Source organism: Corvus moneduloides, chromosome 2 (genome assembly GCF_009650955.1).
Source record: "Corvus moneduloides isolate bCorMon1 chromosome 2, bCorMon1.pri, whole genome shotgun sequence".
NCBI classification, from domain to species: domain Eukaryota; kingdom Metazoa; phylum Chordata; class Aves; order Passeriformes; family Corvidae; genus Corvus; species Corvus moneduloides.
Window position 1 is genome coordinate 92,897,855 of NC_045477.1, and position 21,347 is coordinate 92,919,201.

Here is a 21,347-nt window from a genome sequence, read left to right on the forward strand (position 1 = left end):
TCCTAAGATTTAGGCTTCTGCCCCCTCTTCTGGTAACTGTCGCAGATGGGGCTCAGGGTTTACTGTGGTTCTGGGTGCTTGGCTAGTTCCTCTCAGTTCACCTGGGCAAAAATCTCACCTCAGGCAAAGGAATATTTTTGAGCGCCTTTTAAAAAAATGAGTGCCTGCTCATTCTGTGTTTGTTTTCTGGCATTCAAAGTAGGTTCCAACCAGCAACATACAAGAGCCATGGGTGTGAACAGTATTTCAGCCACAGAAGATGACTATTTAAACCAGAGGGTACTCTCAGAAGCCCAGGCTCTGGCAAAACATTCAGACAACAGAACTGTCATGAGCAGCTCAGCCTTTGGTTCTGCCTGCCAGATACCGACTGTGGGTCAGAGCCTCAGAGCACCTGTATTTGTGGCACTCACCCACTTTTCCCATAAGGATGAGCATTTAGTCCAAGCTGAGTGAGGTTGAGTTTCCCACCACCTCAGGGCATTGGACAACTGGTATGGGGTACCCTCTGCATCTCCAAATGCTCACCATAAGGACTGATGTCCTCTCAAAGGACAGCTGTCCATTTCTTCTAATTCAAAGGCAGAAAAGGAGGCTGTGCCTTCCCTTTAGTAACCCAGACTTAGCATAGGGAAAGTGGCCAGCCCACTTCAGAATAGCTGGCTGTTAATGGACTGCCCAGGATCTTACAACATGTGGAAGTAGGGCTCCTGAATTTTCATTTCAGCCCTTGCCAGAGCTGAGACAGTCCTTCCTCCACACACCCAAACACAGTCTTAAGGCCTGCTGGCAGATTCTTTAGGGTCCTTTTCTGGGGACTGAGATCTGGGCTCCCCCTTTCTGGGCGAGCATCCTGTCCATTGGGCTAGAGCATAAAAAGAGGGGAAGGGAGGCAGGAGCAGGTCTCTTCCCTCTTCTCTGCTATGTGTCTTTGAGAAGCAAGTTGAAAAGATCTACTCAGTTCTTTGAAAGGGCAGGCCTAGGTGCCCATTTGTATGGAATGGGGTGTTGATCCCAAGCGGATTTGGGTCACCACACTCGACACACTTCTCAGTGTTTTCTGAGTGATACTTTAACTTGGACTCAAAACCGAAATAAAAGTAACTACCTAGAGACAAATTTTTGGTAATGTTAGTTACTAACTAACAATATTACAAGTACAGCTAATTATGCCTAATAAGAGTAGATAATACAGCCTTGATTGCTTACTTTATTTTTATTTTAACAGGTCAGGGAAAGAAAAATAAGCAGATAAACCAGCAGGGAAATAAAGCAGGGTATGAAATGCAGACGGATAAAAAAGGCTCAGTGAAGTGGAAAGAGAAAAGTTACAGGGAATCACGGAATAAGATTGGAATGGAGCACGGTGGGTCATCTCTCCACCCTCCCTGCTCAAGCATGGTTATTCTAGGCCCGGTTGGACCAGTTTACTGGAAGGTGCCCCTGCCCACAGCAGGGGGATTTACGATCTTTAGGGTGCCTGTCAACCCAAGCAATTCCGCGGCGCTCTCTAAGCGCCCATGCCGGCCCGGAGCCCCTGCCGCGGGGAACCAGCCTTATTAGGCCGTGCGGGAAGCGGCGCCCGCCCCGCGCCCGCCCCGCCCGGGAGCGCCGCCTCCTCCGGCCGCGCCGCGCACGCCGGGACCGGCCCTGCCCGGCCTTGCCCAGCGCCGCCGCCGCTGCCCGGGCACGGCCCCGGCTCGGCCCCGCCGGCACGATGCAGGTGAGCAGCCGCGGTGCCCCCGTGTCCTCGCACCCGGCCGTGTGCGGGCGGTGCTGCGGGGCAAGCCCGGCCGGGCTGAGGGCTGGGGCCCCGCCGACAGCCACGGGCCGCCCTCCCCGGCCGAGTGCCCGGGGCAGCCGGGGCGGGGGCGGCCCGGGTTCGTGCCGCTCTCTCGGGGCGGACGTGGCTGTTACGCGGCAGTGTTGTTCGGAGCTCCGTGGCTGGGTTTGTGGCGATTTGTTGCTTTTTTTGCAAGTACGGTACTTACTTCACTACTGTAGTGAGCGAGGGCGTTTCAGGCAGTGCATCAGCGTGTTAGTAAACGATAGTAAATGCGGGGTCGAGGGAAAGGTGACCACGGTCAGAGACAGAAAACAAATAGTATCTGGTGTTCTGTGTGCTGAGCTACATTGTTCTCTTTATTTATTTCTTCTTTTTCTTCTCCCTCTCTGTCCCCTACCCCTCCCTTCCTGTCCCGGTAGCCCATAAGTGCTGGGGTTTAGTCTGAGAAGAGATACGGTGATATGGATGTGAACAGACCTAGTGTAAGGTGTACTGATACAAGCTGTAGCAAAGCAGTAGGCGCGTTCAGTTTACAAAGTGGACCTAGGCCAAGATAGCAAGGAAGCACAATCAGCCTGTGGGTGCTTATCACTGAGATTTCTTGTATTTTAAAAATTAAAATTGCCTGCTAAATAGGAAAGTCTTACATTGAGCTTTTCAACAATACACGGGGGCCTGTTTGCCTTGTTTTGCAGGATTATTGCAACTATTTTACAGTGAAGTCTCAAGAATAGTTTAGCTGTAGATTTACATCTGAATCCTTAGCAATGGGCTTGGCTGACAGAGACTGCTTGCTTTTCTCTAAACACTCACATGGTCACTCTGACTTGAATCTAAGACGGAGACTTCCCGCGTACTGAGAGGCCTGTAAGGTTGGTGCCTGTGTATGTCTTGTCACTAGTGCTTCCTGATGCAGTGACCATTGATTTGGTGGCCTGTCCTGCTCAGGGTCTATAAGGGAGCCCTTTGGCCACCATGCTTCCCTGTCAGCCAGCTGATACCCTCTCCTTTCATTGCACTTCGTTAGAGATGCAGCAGTGGTTACAATGCTTCAAACCGTGGTACCCAACCAAGGCCTCACGTATGTGCTGTGAGTGGGAGGAAATAAAACAAAGTCAGTCTTCGTGGTGCTACAGGTCTGGGGCTGGAAAGAAGCCCCAGCATCAGGAGGATTCGTGCTGTGACTTTCTGGTACTATCCATCCAGTTACCAGTTTAGCAACTGTGTTGAGTTCTGGAAGTGGTAAAGTTCACTTTGAAGAAATATCATCCATATGTTGTTCTGTTCCAGGATCCAAATAAAGACACAGAGTGGAATGACATTCTGCGCAAGAAAGGTATCCTTCCTCCAAAGGAAAACTTGGAGGAACAGGAACGTGCGAAGGAAGAGGAGCAGTTTGCCATCCTTCAGAAATCTCTTGGTGAGTGACCAGCCAACTCAGGCAGCCGCACAACAAGCCTTGGAATGGCTTCTGGGGGAAGCTTTTTCAAAGAAATGGCCAGCAGCAATGTTTATATGCTTGTAAAGCAATGTATCATTTTCCAGGTCTGTAGGGATACCAGAGCTTCATCTGTGCAGGGTGATCAGCTGATAATGGTATCAAACAAATACATTCCTGAACACATGGATTCTTCCAGCACAGGAAAGCTTTTTTCTTCATGTCAGCTCTGTATTTTTATGGAAGTAAATGTTTGAAAACATTTTTGAAATGTTTGTAAACATGTTTGGAAACAGAAACAAGAACAATGCAAAGGTAGTCTAGCAGGTGAAGTGCATGTCTGTGCTGCAGCTGCTAAACTTGAAAGCTTGTGCAGGTAGTTGGATGCTAGTCTAGGCAGCCTTCAGCTCAGAGGCTTTTCCATCATATTCTTTCCACCTATATATCTAAAGCACATAACACTTTCTAAAAATCCATTAGGAATAATAATGACAGGTTGAGAAAGCAGGGGCTGCTCAGCCTGCAGAAGAGAAGGCTTGGGGGAGAACTGTAGCACCTTCCAGTGCCAAAGGGACTGACAAGAGAGCTGGGGAGGGACTTTTTTGAATCATAGAACAGAATCATAGAATATCCTGAGCTGGAAGGGACCCACAAAGATCACTGAAGTCCCAACTCCTAAGGGTAATTGCAGCTTTATGATACCATGTAGTGATAGATAGGATAAGGGAGAATAGCCTTAAGATGAAGGAGAGTAGGCTTAGATTAGATATTAAGAAGAAATTCTTTGCTGTGAGGGTTGTGAAGCACTGGAACAGGTTGCCCAGAGAAGCTGTGAATGTCCCATTGCTGGAAGTGTTCAAGGCCAGGCTGGATGGGGCTTTGAGCAGCTTGGTCTAGTGAAAGGTGTCCCTGCCCTTGGCAGGAGGGGTGGGAAGTAGATGGTCTTCAAGGTCCCTTTCAACCCAAGCCATTCTATTATTGTAGGATAATACTCAAAAAAATCCACTCCATGTTTCCTATTAATCTGTCCTTAGAGTAAATAAATTCTGTTGGATTGATAAAAGATGATGAGTTTTAATCCTGGAATGAGGTTTTTGCTGATTTGATGTTTCTTCCATTTTAGTGAAAACTTACGAGGACATGACTCTGGAAGAGCTAGAAGAGAATGAAGATGAATTTAATGAGGAAGATGAGAAAGCTATTGAAATGTACAGGTCAGAGCAGCTTGCAGAACTTGGCTTTAATGATAATTGGAGGGTCTTTCTTTTATATGCTTTTAGATATTGTTGAAGAGAAAGAATGTTTTTAGGATGATGGAAAAAGGGGGTTGTGTTTCTGGTCTCTTGTGGAGCTTCTAAGTGTCTTTAAAAGGATAACAGTGTTTGAATTCACTATCCTTTATCTATGACCTAGCTTTGCAGAGATAATGTGCACCTGCTGAGTGCATGGCTGGGAATCCTGAGAGCTTTGAAAATCACCTCCAATATTTCCTAACTTTTGTGTGAATGAGATTAAGGTGCTGCAGATTTGCATAATTAGTGTTGGTTTCCGTTTATCTCTTAACCTCTCTCATGGTTTTTGCCATTTAGTTTTGTAGTGTATTGCCTGCAGAAGAAATGTCTAGTGAGGCCAGAAATGAGGAGAAAAAGGCATTTCTAAAAACATAGTTGTACTTCTTGCATGTTGGTGGTTTTAACTTACAATGCAAATACAAGAGCATCTACTATGTCATTTTGCTTTCACTGCCCTGGGGTTAGAAGAAGTTTGTAGTGTGTCTCTGAAGTCTAGGTTTCAACCAGCTCCTTCAAGTGTTGTTCTGTCAAGAAAATGCTTCTAATCACAAGATGTCTTTTCCATTCCTGGCTATTCAGGCAGCAAAGGTTAGCAGAAATGAAGGCAGCTCAAATGAAGAATAAATTTGGGGAAGTTTTGGAAATTTCGGGAAAAGATTATGTTCAAGAGGTTACAAAAGCTGGAAAAGGTATATGGGTAGTCTTGCACCTCTACAAACAAGGGTAAGAATTTGTTTTTAACCATTAAACCTTGCACTGTCAATAGCTGAAAATGTTCCAAGGTAAATTTGTAGTTATTGTGGAACTAAGGACTGATTCTGGAGTTCTAAGAAATAAAAACAAATTAGTAATTTCAATACTGTTGATTCAAGACTGCTGGACTTCATTTTAGAATGATGTTACCATTAATTGGCTTTTTTATACATAGATATGACACAGCATGATGTGTACCATACAGCTGCCATAGAGGTAGCTGCTGCCACTGAAATATCCAAGCTGTGGAAACTATTCTGCATTAAATGCAAGGGTCAGTGAATAAGAAGGATTGATGTATATTTAGCTTGGTTTCTAGTGGCATACAAATGGAGTGAGCAAGCTTTCCAGTCCTGTCACCATGATAGAAAACCTTGTCAAAAAGGTCTGTTAAGTCCTAGAATTTTTTGGAAGGGTTATAAATACTTGCTGTTGTTCTTTGTCTCTAATTTCCTCACAGGTGTTGATCATCATTTGCATGCTTTCTTCCAGGAGCAGCTTTTCTTTTTATTTTGCCCTTGCTCATGAAATTTCTAAGTATCTTAAATCCATAAGTTTCCCTGTATATAATGGGGATAGAGGGGAAGGCTGCATTAGTAATATATTAAAACAAAACCCTACCACACACCACAATCTCAGTGGTGCTGATCTCCTTTGAGTCCTGGAATACTGGACAACAAAAGTATCCAGAAGTTGCTTCTGGTACTTTCGTTTTTCCAGAAACTCATCAATCTGATATTTCTGACCTTTCTTCTGGAGATGTTTACTTTTGAATTGTCTTGTGTTTTTTCCTTATGTGTGTGTGTTGCTGTTCTTCACAGAATTCCACTCTGTGCCTTAATAAATCAACATATGAGTGGGCTTGCGAAGAAGTTCAGAGATGTGAAATTCATCAAAGCCATCTCTACCACCTGCATTCCCAACTATCCCGATAAGAACCTGCCTACGATATTTGTGTACCTGGAGGGAGACATCAAAGCTCAGTTCATTGGGCCTTTGGTGTTTGGTGGCATGAACCTGACACGGGATGGTGAGTGGCTGCATCTCTGGTCTTCCGAAGGCAAAGCAAAACTGTTTTGCTGGGAATGAGAGAAATGAAGCTTAGGAGGAGAAGGGAGGTACTGAAAATCATATTAGATTTTTTTTTTCACCCCTATGGCTCAACCACATGGCTATCTTGTACAAGCAGTGATAGGCCAACATATAGAGATTTGTCTTGTGTGTGCAACTGTTTATGCCCTGTGTTGGGTGAAACAAATTTTGCTGGATATATTAAAGGGTAAACAGTACCCATACATGTTCTTTGGGTGTCTTGGACATGAATGATTGCCCTTGCCTGCAGTGATAATCTGTGCACTTGCCTATTGGACTGTAGGGCTCTTTGTTTCATTTTTAAGACGATGGCATATGTTTGTCTGTTGTTCCTGACTGAGTCAGCTTAATTCGGTCATCGCAGGAAGCTGTGCACTGAAATTTCTGCACTTTCTTTTGTCTTCCTTCCTTCTCCCCTAGGCCAGGTGCCTTCCACTGGAAATTAAAGAAAGTGTGAGGTTGGATTCATTATTCTGTAACATCTGAAGGAAATTAGATTTGATTATAGGATTGTCAGCAGGAGTAGGAGAAGGGTTTCAACTGTATGTGTTGTATTGACTTTTTACCACTTCTGGGAAGCAATCCAGTCCAATTTGGGCCTACTGGTGGTGGTGGTCTCTCTTTACTGTCTTAAGGAACTAATATTTAGTGTGTGATGTAGAGGCAAAGGGGTGAATTCTATTTACAAGGTACATCCCTGAAAAATACCTATAATTCAGATGTGTACATGAAATTTCCACAATTTTTTGCCCTTTATTAAATTTATTTCCTGCCTCTTCTGATTGTGGTGAGCTCAGTGTATGATGGGAACAGCTGTAATGTACGAGCAGTATTCCTTCACTGGCAATAGATGTGCAAACATGTCTTCTGCCCTTATGTGCTTAGAAGGAGGTACCATTCATTTTCACGGGGAGAGTTGCCTCTAAAGCTGTTGCTCTGTATCCATCACCTCTTCTGCACTCCTGGTTGCAGGGTGGCACTGGGGATGTCACTGGTGGGCTGCAGAGCAATACCCTGACCTCTGTGCCCTGGGCTGAGACCTGTGCCAGCACTAGGGACTGGGAAAGGAGGGATTGGTTGGAACAGGTGTGGTAAACAGGGCAGGAGCTTGGCTCTGGTTGTGGAAGAAGAGGAGGAGGACCCTAGTGTGGTGGTGGTGGTAGGGTGATAAGGGAAGTCAGCTAGGGAGTGAAGGGTGGGCTTTCTCCAGTTTGCTCCCATATGTTCGTGACTCTTGTTTTGCACTGCACAGAATTGGAGTGGAAGATTTCAGAGTCGGGTGCCATCAAGACAGACCTCGAAGAGAACCCCAGGAAGCAGATCCAGGACCAGCTCATGTCCTCAATCAGGGCGTGTGTCCCAGCCAGGGGGGACAGTGACTCAGAGGATGACTAATTCCTGCGACTGCATCCAGACTGATGCAGTGTACTTGCAGCCAGTGTTCCCACCTCAAGCACTGGAGACACTCCTCAAGGCCTTGCTGAGCACCAGAAGGGTCACCTTTCAAGATGTTCATTCTAGAAACCTCTAGAAACTAAAAACATTTCTGTTTTTTAAAAATTGCAGCTTAAGATGCTGAAAGACATTTTGTATAGTAAAGCCTGAGTAAATCTTACTCAAGAGTTTTAAAATACAGACATGACTAGAAACGGGTCTCTTGTTATTATTTTCATAGTAAATTGCTGACTTCTTTAAAAAATTTGAAATATGAAGTGGTGTGAAGTGCACTGTTTTTAACAAGCTTAAGTTGTACAAATCAAATCTAAATAGCTGCTCTTAAATAATTGCTTATGGCACTTAGATGGGCCATCTCTTAGCCCACTGTGCTCAGACCTCTGACAGCCTGGACTTCATAGAGAGCTGGGGGAGGGTACCCGTGGTATGGGTGCTTCTGAAGGTGGTATGTGGTGCTCTGCAGAGATGTGCTGGCACCAGAGGGTCAATAAGAGGCTGTAAGCTGGGACCCTGTGCATCTTGAGAGAGGCCTTGCGGATGGCCAGCCTCTCCTGGGACCTGCTGAGTCCAGAGCTCCACTTTGAGTTAGCAGCACTATTTTGCCTTTCACAAGGGCTGAACTTCCTGTACCATCTTGCCTGCTAATTGCAGAATAAAACTCAAGCTGGTGGTGCTCAAGTGTGAAACTGCTGATTTCTTCCACAACATCAGAAGTCAGGTGTTCTTGCAGTAGTGCCATTGCCAAATGGGAGGGAGGATGGTGTTTGAGGAACTGAGATCTTGCTATATTAAAGATTTCTATCTTCTAGCTACAGTAATAGTAACTGAAGCCTTAGAAGAGCATAAACTTAAATACCACCTTGATTATGGATCTGCTGACACTGGGAGCTGCTTGATTATTTTGGGTTGGATTTAATGTCCACCTACACTTTCAGTTGGTCTACACTCAGGCTAACAATCTCCAAGAGCTTTTGCTAACGAGGCTGCCCCAATGACATTTTGTTAAATTGCTGGTGGATTCTGTGGGTGGATGGTACAGAATGCAATACTCAATAAGAAGTGATATTTTTAAAACTTTTTTTTCTTAGTTTGTAGTGACTTTCAAGCATGATTCCTGCACTCTGAGACAAATCAGTGTGTAGACCAAACAACAAATAACTGTTCCTTCAGGTGAGCTTGTAAGATCCTGATGGAAAGCTTCCTCTGAGATGTGAATGGTGATTTGAGTCTCACTTGTGTCTTTTCTTGTCTTTTATGTGTTTTTTGGCAGATAGCTAAAATATTAATCTTGTGCAAGTGAGCCAAATGCAGCACAATAGAAGCTGATAAATCCTGAGTATTATTATATAGCAGCACTCCTCTCATGACTATCCCATTTGGGACTACCCCAAATGCTATCAGACTTGATGCTTTACTGTGCTCACCTACAGCTTCGTACAGTCTAGGAAGAGGACAACTCTTCCTCTGTGTAGAAGCCTACACTGCATATTTTGCTTATCTTTTGCTTATTCACATTGAATTGGTCTTTGGAGTGACCTCAGACCATGTGGACTGCATTCCTTTTGGAGTAAACTAGAGGAGCTAGAGGTGAATAAAAAGGGGAGGTGGGACTTCAGACTGTTTCCTTCACAGTCTCTTCTTCCAGCTGGGTCTTAAAACTATAGCTGTGTTCCCCTTTTGTGTGTGGTCCAATGGGTTTTGTGAGCTCTTGGACCACCGAGAGGACAGCTCCTGAAGAGGAGCAGGGCTGCCTGTGGGTTGTCCCAGGCCACTCAGCTGCGGTGAGCCAGATACCCTCTGCCTGGGAATGGTACCTGTGGCACCCCCAATTGTAGTTATCTCTTTCCTCTACAAGAAGCAGACCTGGTCTGCCTGGGAGGTTCATCCAGGAGATTAGCTAGGAGAGGGGGAGAGTGCCTGCTCCCTGCCGTCGGGGCTACAGCCAGGGGCTGCCTCACCATTTCATAGGCAGCTGTATTTTGGTAGAGCAATTCAGGAGAAATGGAGACAGTTTGACCTCCATCTTTTATCCTCAACTGCTTAATCTGCTGGCATGTTGGAGGATGCCACTGGAGGATGCCATGCTGAAAGGGGCAGATGTGAGAATCATCACGAACTAGAAGAGTCTGAATATCCTGCCCAGCTGATGACACCCACATGGAGCATCATTTCAGATGGTGTCTACACTCCTCACTCCTTGGCTAGGTGTTAAAATAGCTTTTTGTAACATTATTTTTCCTGCCAATCATATTGCCGTGCTCAAGGCCTTTTGTAGAAATTAGGTCTCTGCAGGAAACAGATAATGAGATCTGTTTAACCTTTTGGCAGAGCAGAAGCTGTATAAACACAGTTAAGGGAATGAGCTTTAGCTTAAAAGGAAGCTGGCTGCTAAATAGCAAATCAAAAGAGTCAATTATTATACATTGCAGAAAGGGGCAATATAATGGGAAAAAATAACTGGAGAGCATGAACTCTCATTTGCCAAGGCTTGGGGCACTGTTGCTAAATGCACTATCAATATTTTTGCAGCCTGTCAACAGTTAGTGTCAGATCAATGCTCACTTTTCATCTGTGTGAGAAGGGTCTTTCTGTCAGCTATCATGGGAGAAATCAGAGGCAGCGATCCTGTAAACAGTGCTGAGGCTTGGATGAGTTGCTGTCCTGCATACTGCTGTGAGAGCATCCCTGACTCATCCCACACTGCAGCCGTGCCAGCAGGTGGTGGGAGAGGGAAAAGTAACCCCAGGCCATAGACGGGGGCAGATGATTTGCCATTAGTGGACAGTCACTCTGGAGTTTTTTGTGTGAAATGTAAGTGCACCACTAGTAATAAAAAGAGTTTTCTTCATGGTGCAAGTCTGAAGTCTGCTGCTTAGCCAGGCCATGTGAGCAGTTGCATCAGGTTCACGGCAGGCTGCCCTGATCTGGATAAGTTACCATTCTGATTTTTTTCCCCCCAAATCTTCTTGTATTCACAATATGGACTCACCAAACCTGGAGAGCAGCGTTTTACAACAATTTCACATGTAGAGGGAGAGCCTGGTGTTGTGCAAGCAGGGCAAAGCCATGGTTAAGCTACCAGTTCTCCAGGTACTGAATCCAGCCACAGTCAGGGACCTGTACATAGGTAGAAGCATCCTCAGGACTGTGGCTGCAGGAGGTGAAATGAAGGGGAGTCCTTTGAATGGCTGTGCTGTCCTGTACCTGTTTTGGCCAGGTCCTACTTTCCCAGGGCTCAGCTCAGCCTCTCCTGCCTCCTCCTTGTGGCTGTCCTATCATCTGCTTTCCCAAATATGCTCAGGTGGATATTTGGTTGGCCTTGTTGCCAGGAATAATTTAAGTTAGGTGAGATGACTCACTATGAGAAAGCTGGGTGTGTGCCTCCAGCTCTGTTGGATCAACACACAGGATGGGCACACGGTGCTAAGCCATAGCTTAGCCTGACACCTGAATACTAGTATTTGTCTTTGCAGAGTTCATGAAGAAAGTCATTCTGATCTACAGCAATTCTCATGAAAGTTAAGGTGCACTTTTTATTCCTGTTTTAAAAACTCAAGTTCAGAATAATTTGTCATTATCCTCTGGAAATCTGGGGAAGTTAATCTACTTCACAGGCAATGAGAAATGAAACTTCTAACAGAAACTTCAGTAACTTAGTTTGGAGTAGCTCTTTTTTTGCGAAGGGGTTAAAACCCCTTGCTGTTATATGAACATTTTGCTGCATATTTATTGGGATTGGATCATGTCTAAAGAAACTTTACTCTCACTGAGATCAAAGGGGAATGCTTCCCCATCATTGCTAAAACTAATATATTCCCTGTTTGGAATTATTTGGAAGGCAGTTGAACTCATTTCTCATCTCAGCCCATTATAAATCACTCCTCATTTCAATCTCGTTTAGTTAATTCAGTCATCAAAGGGTTGTAGGAGGCATGAAGTATTTTATTGATGTATTTAGCTCTTCACAGAATTAAAAAGAAGTATTGAACTTCTTAGGTCTATTTGCAGATGGCTCTTGTGATGGAGGAAAAAGCTTCCTTCCCTCCTGTAGAAGCCAGAACCATTAAAATATGAAAACCAAACAGCAAGAGACTCTCTCCAGGCTTCTGTGGGAGACTGATGAACAATATGACTTGTTTTCATATACCATGTTTAAAATTTCATCTCTTGACAGCATGCCAAAGTTTTGAGGACTTCATCATACTAATTTGAATTTACAGAGCTGACTGAAGCAACTGAGGTCTGATAAAAAAAGTCAGGAAAAATATCAAGTAATTCTGAAGTTGTTTTCTATTTAACACTTCAAATGTTATATAAGGAAGGAATTATAAGATCTAAGGCAGAACAGTCCATATAGAAGTTATTAATGGACAATGAGATGTATGTAATTATGCATATTTGTAAGCCTCTACTTCAATATGTCTCCTATAAAAAGGCCTATTGCAGTATTTCATCAAACACAAAGATGCTTCTTGTAAAGGCAAAGGTTACAGCACTTGCTAGTGAGAGCAAATCTTGGGTTTTCAGCTAGCCATTGCCTACCCCCACAGAAACTGACTCATGCTATAACATGTGTCATCCTGATCCCCCTCCCCTCAATATCCATGGGAATACTTTCTTTTACAAGGAAGGTAGCAAAGCCAGCTAATGAACTCCTTCTTCCATGACTGCAGCTTATCCTTCTGTGAATTAGTACAGACCATTTGGGGGTGTTGGGAAACTTCATTAATTATCTGTCCATACAGAGATGATTTCTGTTAAGCTGAAAGTAGGGGTGTCCTGGATCCTCCAAGCTGACTGTCACTTCCTGTGGTTTAGTTGTTGCCCTCAGGTGATTAGGAGAGCAATTGTGAGGGCTGCCTCCATGGCAGAGAAGCCCAGAAACAGACAATTGCAGAGATCTGCCACAACATTACGGCATAAACTATAGTCTTTAACAAGAAAGTGCTGGTGGTAAAAGGGTGCAAAGTTTGGTGTGATATAGCAAAACCATGAGAATATTCAAAATGTGGAGTTGGGTCTCCTGTCTGGTAAACATCCCCAAACTTCTCCAGCTGAGGTGCATTCGCTCTGATTATGTCTATCCAGAAAATTTAATAGAGCTGAGGAATGGGATGTGAACCAGATCTTGTGGGATGAACCAAGTCCAGATCAAAGGGCTCATCCTGGAAGTGCTCAGTGAAAATTTTTCTTGTTTTCCTTCTCCCCCTGAGAAAAAAGTGAAGGGGAGAGTCCTTGAGTCAGTGGAAGAGATGAAGGGCAAGACGCAGAGGCAGGATAAAAGGAGCTCAGATGGGAAGCTTCAAAGAGAAGTCTGACCATTGCTAGAGAAGAAGGGTAGAGGTGAAGAAGATAATAAAGAAAAATTTTAGAGCTTGCATTATGACGAATATTTGGTGTTGGGGTAGACTGAGAGAAGCACTGTTCTCAAAAGATAGACTTCGTGTATGTAGCTGAAGACTGTGCACAGAGGAGAGCAGAGTGGATGGCAGCATTAAATCACAGCGGAGAATTTTGGTGCAGACCCATGAAAACTTCATCCCTTACTTCAGCGTATAGGAATAAAAAAGGTAAAGATGCATGCTCTGTTCCACAGAGAAATGCTGGGGGTGAGCAAGTGAGCACCACTAAGAGCAGAAATCAGGCAGGTTTTCAGTAAGTAAAATGGATTGGTAAAAAAATAATCACATGCAATTCAAGCCAGGAGAAGATATTGCAGTATTATTTGCCTACTAATAAGCTGTCTTTAGCATGAGCTCAGGAGAAGCTATGAATCTTTCAGGTGAGAGGCACTGTTTATATACAGTTTTACAAGACACAGGAGGCACTAGCGACATCGTGTCATCTGGCATATGTTACAGATCCAGCCCAGTGGGTAATACAGGCTTTCTCGCTACATTATGATGCCAAATGGCATTTTCAGTTTAAAAACACTACTATACTGTCATTTTCAAAGTTAGCTGCTGCCCTATGTCTTTGTGTTTTATTATAAAAGAGATATCAGTGTCATTTTAAAAACAGTTGAGCAACACTCTCACCACTGGCTTATTGGTAGCAGTCCCACATTGAATGCAGCTAGAAAAGGGAGAAGGAGAGAGAAAACATCTCTTTGTCCTTTTACTGATGAGTAGCTGACACTTCAGGCTTTAAAACCTCAGGCGTCTCCTGGTGAGAAAATGGTGATCAAGGATTTTGGTGGCACCTCTGCAAAACACACAAATCCCTGTCCTCTTCCTCTCCCGGTGGTAGGATAACCAGTGAGAACATGGACATCCTCCCAGCTAAAATACCAGCAGGCTTCCATCACTCTGGGCTTCAGTTAGGGGAAAATCTTTATCATCAAAGCTGTAACTGTCACTCCAATCTGTGTGGAACACGTGGGATTTCCCTACAGAGTTATCCAAGCAACTGGACCCTGGGTTGTGCGTCATGCACCTTGTTCTGAAATGCAGATAATGCCCTGGAGATCCATAGAGGTCCCCTCAAAAGGCCCAAGGAGTTTTCCCCAGTGCAAAGGACCCCTTGGAATGGGGCACCTCCATGCAGTGACAGAGGAGTTGCATTGTCCCTGTCGCTGTCGGTGCATTTCACTCCACTACCCTGTCAAAACGGGAGCATATGCAAACCAGAGTGAGGGAGGATGGGGCCCTGGCTGAGAGCAAGCAGCTGGTGGGTGGGGTGCTCAGGTCCACCAGGATCCAGGGAGTGCTAGGAATCACTGGCTCACCCTCCAGCTTTGCTAGCAGGGAGACAAAAACCTACCTGGAGCAGACCTTCCCACATGAAGGAGATGATTAAGAGTGTGGATGGCAGCACAGTGTGGAAATCCTGAGAATGATGGGGTGCCCGATCTGTCACATACCTCTGCAGAAGGACTCCCAGGCTGCTGTGATATACATTGCTCTATGTTTTAGGGAGGACATGCTCATGGATGAGGTATGGAAATGGGATCAGCTTCTCCTGGTGTAGCTGTGGCAGCTCTTCCTTACATAAACAACACAGCTTCTTTGGGTCTCATATTCCTCACTAGGAGAATTCATGTTCGTGTTTACTGACCATATATTGGTATTCGAAGGGTTTTTTGTAATTTATGCCTGCAGTGAGTTACGAAGCACTGTTGCTAAACTATAGTCATTGTTGGTTTGTCTATTTGTCCATCTATGCCAGATTTTCCTGTGCAGGAGTTCTCTACTGCTGCTGTACTTACTGTGAGTCTGCATGGCTTCCAGCACATGCAGATAGTCTGTGAGTAAGTGCTGCTATTCCACTTGCTAATGAAAAAAAACTTTTGTAGAACTTGGTCAGTCCTGGTTTTCCACTATTCATTGATTTCATTGTGATACAGCTGGCTTTCTCCATTAAATATACTTAATGAAGCTCCTGGCCAGACAAAAAGAAAAAATGTGCTAGCCCAGAAAGCGATTCAGATCTTCTTATTGTTGCTTGAGGACTGGAACAGCTGTTGCTATTTAGGGAGACTGCTCCATTCAAGGGCTTGAACTCTGCTGGAGGCATCCTGGAGTTTTCATGAGAGGCAAGGGTGAACAAGTTCTGCAGTATCATCTCTCACAAAGATGCTGGGCACTAAGTAAATGCAGTTGTGCACAAGATGGCAATGTTCTCCACGAAAAGGACCTTTCATTCCTTCCTTGCTACAATCTGCCTGTGTGCTTTGAGACAGAATCTGGCTTCAGTAAAGTATCAATGCCAGCACTTGAGGTGTTCAGTTCTGCTCTGTGAATACATAGAGATATGCACACCATTTGTATGTTCAAATGTGTCTCACTGCAGGCACATGTAAACCTGTCCCACAGGTTTCTAACAGATCTAGTGAATGCACCAGACAGCAGCTTGTTTTTTCCTGCGTTCTGACCTGACTATCAGTGCACTTAAACCTAGTGTCTAGATGATTAACTTTGTAAGACTGCTCTTTGGGAAGAATAAATCTGCACCATGTTGGTCACAATAGCTGACTGTAAACACTTCTAATTCACCCATCACCACAGACCCAGATGTCTTGTCCACAAAAACATCACATCTACATCAGTCTCCAGAAAGAACCCGGATCCAAATCCAGATGACTGAGGTGTGAGCTTAACCTGTCTGTAGCAGGTCCATCCCTATGTATGAGACGTGTGAAAGTCTTCACAGGACTGCAAGTTCCCTGTCACTGTTCCTGTCTGAGGTAAGATAATTTCCCTGCCTTTCTCCAATATCATCTGCACTCCTCTGGAGAAAATCATGCATAAATAGATTACTTTCACTGAGCAAGCTCCATACATTAGGACTCACATGATTTACAGAGTAGAGAGCACCATGGACCAGGAGTGGACACCTCTAGACAGAGAGAAAACCATCTTGAGTTAAGAATCTGAGGGCTAGTATCTATCAGTGGTGTTCAGAAAGACCCAGAAACTTAAAAACAAAACAAAACAAAAAGTTGTATTGAGTACTGGTTTGATTAGAAAGAATATTCACAAGTAGCAATCCAGATTGATCAGGCAAATAGGTGAGAGTCCCTTCATAGATCTTTGATTTTCTGATCAGACTCAGAAGAGTCCCTGGCTTGGCATTGCAGGTACCAGTCTAGGTGGGTGACTGCCACCCCGGTGGAGAGACATCTTGGCAGGAGGCATGAGAATCTCTTCGCAGTTCCTGTGGACATCCGCCCCTTCAGGAGGCACTGCTGTGCAGCAGCAGCACTGACTCAGTCTCCCCGTAGCTGAGCCACCTGCGGGGATGTCGCCACACGGCAGCCACCACTGCATATCCCACTGCAGCTCTGCTCCCTGGGGAAGCTGTACAGAGGCACTGGAGAGGACATTTCAGGAGAGGAGAAGAATCTTCCATTTCCTCCAGCAAAAACTAATTTCTAATTTGGTGAGGGGACATCAAGGTGCAGTCCCGTGTGCTGCTCAGTAACTGAGGGTTAAGCGCCCTCCACCTGTATGAACAGCGGTGCATAATCACTTGAGGAGCTTTTCAGCGTCTATCACTCATGGGTAGACCAGGAGGGATTTGAGCCCTAATGTGATACTTCTTATAAGGCTTTTGTCCCAACTCTCTGCTACAAGTGGTGATTCAGCTTCTCTTCATGGGGTCACTTTCCTCTGTTCTTTCTGAAGACACATTTTTTCATAACAGCATTGCTTTGAAACTTTGTTTACAGAGGAAGTCAAACCCCATTTTTATTGCTAAAGACCATCAAGTATGATGACGGGGGGAGAAATAGAACCCGGACAGTTTACAAATCAGAGCTGGATTCTGGTTGAGCGCACTAAGAAATGGCGAAAGAGAACCCAACCAGAACTGCTGGAGCACACAGCATGCCATTAATAATGACAGTGACAGGGTAGACCTCATACCTTGCAGTCACAGGAGGATATGTGGTCTCCCAAGTCTTAGGGTCTAATGCTGTGCTTCGCAGAGCTGTAGTGTTATTCTGTGAGATTTCAGGATTCTGTGTCTTGGTTGTTTGTTGATTGCATGGAATGTGGGTAGCCTCTCAGAATAAAAAAATATTTTACCAAGGAGTAACTGAAGTTCCTTGAGATGGATTGGCCACTTCTCCTTCAGAGCCCTGCCCAGCTGAGATTCTGCAGTTTAGGTTTCTAAGCTTGGTTTTCTAATCTGCAGTAGGCACAATCCACAATTTATGCTGTTCAGCAGAGGGGCTCTCCAAGGGCATATGCATGGTATGGGTGTGCACAGTGGGTCAGGAAATTCTAGTTTTGGATGTGTGCAGTGCCCATACAAGCCTATGGCCTGTGGCCATGGGCAGAGCACCCCATATACCTCTATTCCTGTATGTGATTGACATTCAGTTATTAGAACCTCCATAGAGCTTTTCAAACCTTAAATAACCCAGCCTCATAATCACTCTGGGAGGTAATTAAGCTGCCTGGTTATCAACAGTAGAACTGAAATGTGGAGTTGGGATCTAAATTTTGGATGAGATATCCTTTTTTTTTGCAGGTCAGGTCAGAAAACATTAATGCAAGTGGTGTGGAACAGGATTTCTGCTTCTATTATGTCTCAACATCAATACTTGAGTTAGATGTTTAGGAAGCTCCAATATCCCAGCCCCGTTCTCAGAACATCTTCCCATAAGGCAGAATCCCAATGTATCTTGTTAGAAAAATGAACAGAACAGGATGTTTTATAAAATCTGAACTGTACCAAGATCATGGTAATTTACAGAACACCACAGGCATGTTTCTGTGTCTCAATGCACTGTTAGTGTCTCTCTTTGTATCAGGTTTTAGCATAATCTGTGATGGACTGAACTCTTTTTTTTGCCATGGCAACCTCACTATGGTGATTTCAGGGTTAGGGAGCTTTATATTTATCTTGACCAGCATGAAGAAGTCTGACCCTCATTAACTGAGGAAGGTGGATGGATAGCATGTGGAACACACTGCACACGAGACGGCGCTTCCCTTCCCAGGGCAACTGGGTCATTTGTATTATCTACATGAGCTGTGATTTTCCTTTTGGAAATACTGAGTTGCTAACTGTTCTCTCTGTCCCAAGGGAAGAAAATCCAGACAGACGGCTTCAGAGAAACCTTGCATCTTTAAGGGAAGATATCCTCCTGGAACAATAATTAATGCTGGTGGGACTTTTTTTTTTTTTTTGAGAAGCTTGGAAAGAATTCAGTATCACCAGAGGGCATTAACACAGAGCCTTGCAGAGGACAGAAAAAGATAAAGAGGGGAAAAAATAGCTAGCACAAAGCAGTGATCCTATTAAAATGACATTGAAGAATTCTATTAGTGCTCTTTGCCCCCTCGCCTGCTGCCTTCGAAGATTCAAGGTGAAACACAAGTGCTTGTCAGTCAGACAAAGCCTACTAATAGTCTCTGCTAAAAGGTGACATTCACAAACTGCAGAGGGACACATGGGGCTCCAGGCTCTGGGCTGACCACATCAGGAGGCTGCTGGCAGAAACCCGTATCTGGCTGTGGGTGCCAGCAGCCAAGGCTGGAGGGGAGGGGATGGTGGGGCAGGCATGGGTTTGGGCTGCTCACCACCCCGAGGCTCAGCAGCTCTGCCTGTGTCAGTGGGGCTGAGCAGCAACACTGATACTGTGCCAGTATTGTCTCCACAGGAAAGGAGACTGTTGGTATGCTTTGTATGAGGGCCCTGGAGCACTGGGCGAGTGGGTTGAACTTTGTCCTCGCTTTACTGTAGCCAAAACACCTTCCTGTACTGCTATCCTCTGGTAAAACCTCATCCCTATTGAAATAACACTGTTTTGAGCTTTGGATGTGTTGACTCTTACTGTTAGAAGCACACAACTATAAGGGAAGAAAAGCTGGATCCTAAGCTAGTCTTTTCAAACAGAAGTAACAACTACCTTGGATGTGCTGCCTAGTTTGATGCTGTGTGCTATATTCCAGGGTTCTCCAAAACAGTGATGACTTTGGGAACCATGAAAACTGAGACTAAGGGTCGTTCTCAACCAAGGATCACTGGGAAAATGCAAGACCTCATTCCCCACTAGCAGCTAAACCTCCTTATTTTAACTTCCTGAACTTGTTCTGCCGGTACATTTCAGCAAATGTTTGTGCAAGAGTATCTAGTGCACCATGCACAGGATTAAGAATGTTTTCTTTTCCTAGACACATTCAAAGTAAGTTTTGATTTCTATTAATTTTTCTCTCTCCCAGCTTTTTTAGTAAGAAAGTCTGCTTGGATCAGGATCAAAGGGATAGATTATCGCTCTTTGTGGAAAAGTAGATTCTCTGGAAATTACTAAATGTAGCACAGAAAACTCATACACCATTTTGTCTGTTTTACTCAGCAGAGATAATGTCTCAGCTGGAGTACTTTGTGTAGCACTGGGCACTGCGTCCCAGAGAGATACAGCCTAGCTGGAGTGAATCCAGAACAGAGCTGCAGGAAGGATCAGAGGGCTGGAAATCATGACCTACCAGAAAGAATTACTCCATTTGGGTTGCTTTTCTTAAAGGAAAGAAGATTAAGGATGGGGGAAGGGAGAATGATAATATTCCTCAAATATGCAAAAGACTGCTGCTGAGAGAAGAGGAAAAATTTCTTCTCCCTTGTGAAAAGCAAAAGAAATAATGGGTTCATATTGCAGCAAGAATAACTTAAGTTAGGCATTATGTAAAAGCTTTCTAACAGGATGGAAAATGAAGCACTGGACAGGATCATCTGGGGAGACATGCCACATGCCATAGATCCCACTGGGAGTCTTTAAAACCAAATTAAGCAACTGTTCCTCTTGGACAAAGGAAAGGAACAGATGACTTCGGGAGTTAAAGGCATTATTATTAATATGACATTTTATATGAAAGTAATTCACCTGGAAATTCAGCCACTGGTAAAGTGGCAAGTTTAAGAAGAAAATAATAAAGTTTTTATTCACACTTTTCTATGTCTTATAAACTTTAAAAATCATCCTTTCAAGATTTACTAGGCATATCATATTAAAACATTAAAAGATAACAGAAAAACAACAGAACCTAAAGGGGAGAGTTTGTACGTTTCAGTACTGGACTGCACTTGGCATCTCCAAGCCACTGACGTACCCGGGGATACTTGGCACAGTGTCTCTCTCCAGAAAGCTCACCTCTTTCCAGATCATCCAAGTGAGGAAGGCAGATTTCCTGCCTTCTTCAGGGAGCCTGGCACTGCCAAAGGTGTTCGGAGAGTATCATCGGGGCAATCCAGAAAGGAGAGCTACACCTGCTCTAAATGGTGGCTAAGCACTGCGCTGGAATGTCAGAGGATGGAAATGGAAAGAGACGATAAGAAGATTGCCAAGTTGGCCCCTGCAGCTGAAAACACCCTGGCAAAAGTCCTCTCCTGCTTCTCTGCTGCAACCTCTCAATCACTCTTGATACAGCCTTTGTAATGCTCTGCCAAATAGGATTACGCTCCAGCAGAGGGAGAATTTACACATTCCATAGCACTTGATGACAGAGCACTTGATAAGGGCACGACACTGTATTAACTGGAAAAAAAATCCATATCTATTAGGGGCTGGCTGGGTGAGAAAAGGAGAGTTACATCCCCGTTTGGTTGGTTCAAGCCCAAGCAACCCTTGTCTTCGTGCAGGGAGAGTCTTCTCACAAGCCTTGTGCTTGTTAGAATTTAATTGCTTGCTGGTTGTGCTGCTGGCGAACTGGTGCAAATAGAGATGATCCCTCATTAATGCAGAAGCTTACATGAGGCCAGCTCCAAGGAATAATTGCAGTCGTGTCTAAACACTGTCTGGTCCAAGTTTCCTTAAACCAGAACGACGTTTTATTAACATATCTGAACAGAAAGAAAAATCAGCAACAAATCTTTCTGGTAACTGTTTCTTCATCCTCCAGATACTTTTAAAAGTAGGTCTTGTGAGTTTGTCTTAGAGGGTATTTGTGTCCTGGAACTGCATAGAAATGCATTTGGAAACACATCACCAGGCAGGAGGTCAAGGGGCCAACGGCCACTATTAATTGCCTTGCAGCCAGGCAGGAGCAGAAACGCTGCCCTTCGGCCTTGCTCGGATGAGGAGAGT

At 44.5% G+C, this 21,347-nt stretch overlaps 1 protein-coding gene across 1 annotated transcript; it reads left to right on the forward strand.

Moving 5' to 3' along the window:
* The first annotated feature begins 1,644 nt into the window (after positions 1–1,644).
* Positions 1,645–8,489, forward strand: PDCL3 (phosducin like 3). Its single transcript, XM_032100365.1, has 6 exons — positions 1,645–1,723; positions 3,077–3,206; positions 4,348–4,438; positions 5,096–5,239; positions 6,091–6,299; positions 7,614–8,489. The coding sequence occupies exons 1-6, from the start codon at positions 1,718–1,720 to the stop codon at positions 7,754–7,756; spliced, it is 723 nt and encodes a 240-aa protein (XP_031956256.1). The 5' UTR covers positions 1,645–1,717; the 3' UTR covers positions 7,757–8,489.
* The last annotated feature ends 12,858 nt before the right edge of the window (positions 8,490–21,347 follow it).

What these genes read in the sequence shown, in the direction of transcription:
- PDCL3 (XM_032100365.1), top strand. An exon ending in TTGCACCTCTACAAACAAGG is followed by an intron (nt 5,240 to 6,090) that starts GTAAGAATTTGT and finishes TGTTCTTCACAG; the next exon opens with AATTCCACTCTGTGCCTTAA. An exon ending in CATGAACCTGACACGGGATG is followed by an intron (nt 6,300 to 7,613) that starts GTGAGTGGCTGC and finishes TGCACTGCACAG; the next exon opens with AATTGGAGTGGAAGATTTCA.